The sequence below is a fragment of the Aplysia californica genome, unplaced genomic scaffold (genome assembly GCF_000002075.1).
Source record: "Aplysia californica isolate F4 #8 unplaced genomic scaffold, AplCal3.0 scaffold00313, whole genome shotgun sequence".
NCBI classification, from domain to species: domain Eukaryota; kingdom Metazoa; phylum Mollusca; class Gastropoda; order Aplysiida; family Aplysiidae; genus Aplysia; species Aplysia californica.
Window position 1 is genome coordinate 227,135 of NW_004797583.1, and position 1,531 is coordinate 228,665.

General features: G+C 41.3%; 1 protein-coding gene across 1 annotated transcript in view; it reads left to right on the top strand.

The window, feature by feature from the left end:
- LOC101860665 (chitotriosidase-1) overlaps positions 1-1,531 on the top strand; it is a gene marked incomplete in the record, with an annotated part of 29,720 nt that overhangs the window by 17,989 nt on the left and 10,200 nt on the right. Inside the window, 1 exon segment of the mRNA XM_013084714.2 lies at positions 162-265. Within this exon segment, the coding sequence (XP_012940168.1) occupies positions 162-265 (104 nt within the window).

Below are 1,531 nucleotides of genomic sequence, written 5' to 3' on the forward strand. Positions count from 1 at the left end.
CGCCACTTTCTTAGTCCTATTTTTACTTCTATATCCTTTTGTCCTGTCCTTTCCCACAGCTCTTCATTTCTTATTCTATCCTGCCACTTCATTTTTATTGTCATGTCTTCTCCCAAATTTTAGCCTGCTGTGAATGAAAAAAAAAGTTCCTGTCTTTTCAGATTTTCAACGCTGATTTGAAGAAGGCAGGCCTCCTGCTGTCTGCTGCATTACCAAATAACCCGTACTCCTTTAAAGCGGGGTTTGACCCTGGGACCTTGACAAGGTAAAAAGTCTTTCAACCTCAGCACTAATCTTACGGTAGATAAGATCTAACACCTAGCCTTCTCTGATAAGGGCGAGAAGTCTCGGAGGTCCACGTGAGCAAGTTGCGCACGTTATAAATCCCTTGGTGGTCCTAAAGTCGATAAAAGTAGGCTTCCGCTGCCACACGGGCAAAATTCAAAATTCCTTCCAAACTGAAATTAATGTTAAGTGTGTCACGACGAGGTGGAATCAGGTGCTCGTCAATGTTTGGGCATGTGGAGTTATTGGTATCATCTGAAAGCTTTTTCGTTTGCCTTGCTTTCAATTAAGAAATACCAATATCTATCTTGAATAGAAGTCGAGCTATTTGCAATTGAATGAGGCGGGGATCGACTGGTTTAAGGGGTAAAATCAGCGAGAAAATGGCGCCTAATTTTGGTAACTTCGATAGCTTGAGAGTAATGAGAGTCCTTGGAAACTGAACATTTACGTATTGTGTGCCTCTAATCAACGGGGTTTTTTTTCAGTGAAAATTCGAATGGAAATCTATTTAAACATGGACGTAAAAGGTGTTGAGCCAAACTATCCCCACTAAAATTCGATAAAATTTAGAAACTGGCGGGAAAATGCCTGCTTCAGCGATTTCATTATTTTGACGAGCGCCTGATTTCACCTCGATGCATCACAAATGTGTCCCGCGCGCTCGTATGACCTTATTATGTAGTTGCAAGCGTCGTAAAACACTTACCAAAACTAACAAGGTAAGGGACAGTCGAATGGATGTAACAAAGGCTAATCAGGGCTTCTTATACGGGGTGCCCACTACGGATGGGATCGGCCCAATGGCCCGATCGTCCGACCCGATCGCCTCAAAAACAAACGTGTTTGTTTTCAGTTTCAGGCGATCGAGTTGGGCGATCGGCCCGATCCAGCCGCAGTAGGCACTCCGTATTAATCACTTTTCTCTACCGGTAGGCTACCCCAAAGCCAGTTTAACAAATTAATTTTAAGGTCGGCTCACTCATTATGAACACAATCTCCCGGGGCTTAACTACTCCGTTGAAATAAATTTAATAATGAACTTAGCTTGACAATATTGTTATTCTAACACACTAAACTGCTTTATATCTGACCTTTGTTGACAGAATTGCGTTTCTCCTAAGGGTTTCTTTCCTTTTACTGTATTTGTAAAGTAAAATTATTCACATCCTTGATTGTTCTCGTTGAGAATGTGGGAGCTGTTATATTATAGTTTTGGATAATAAGATATTATAAGAGAATTCTT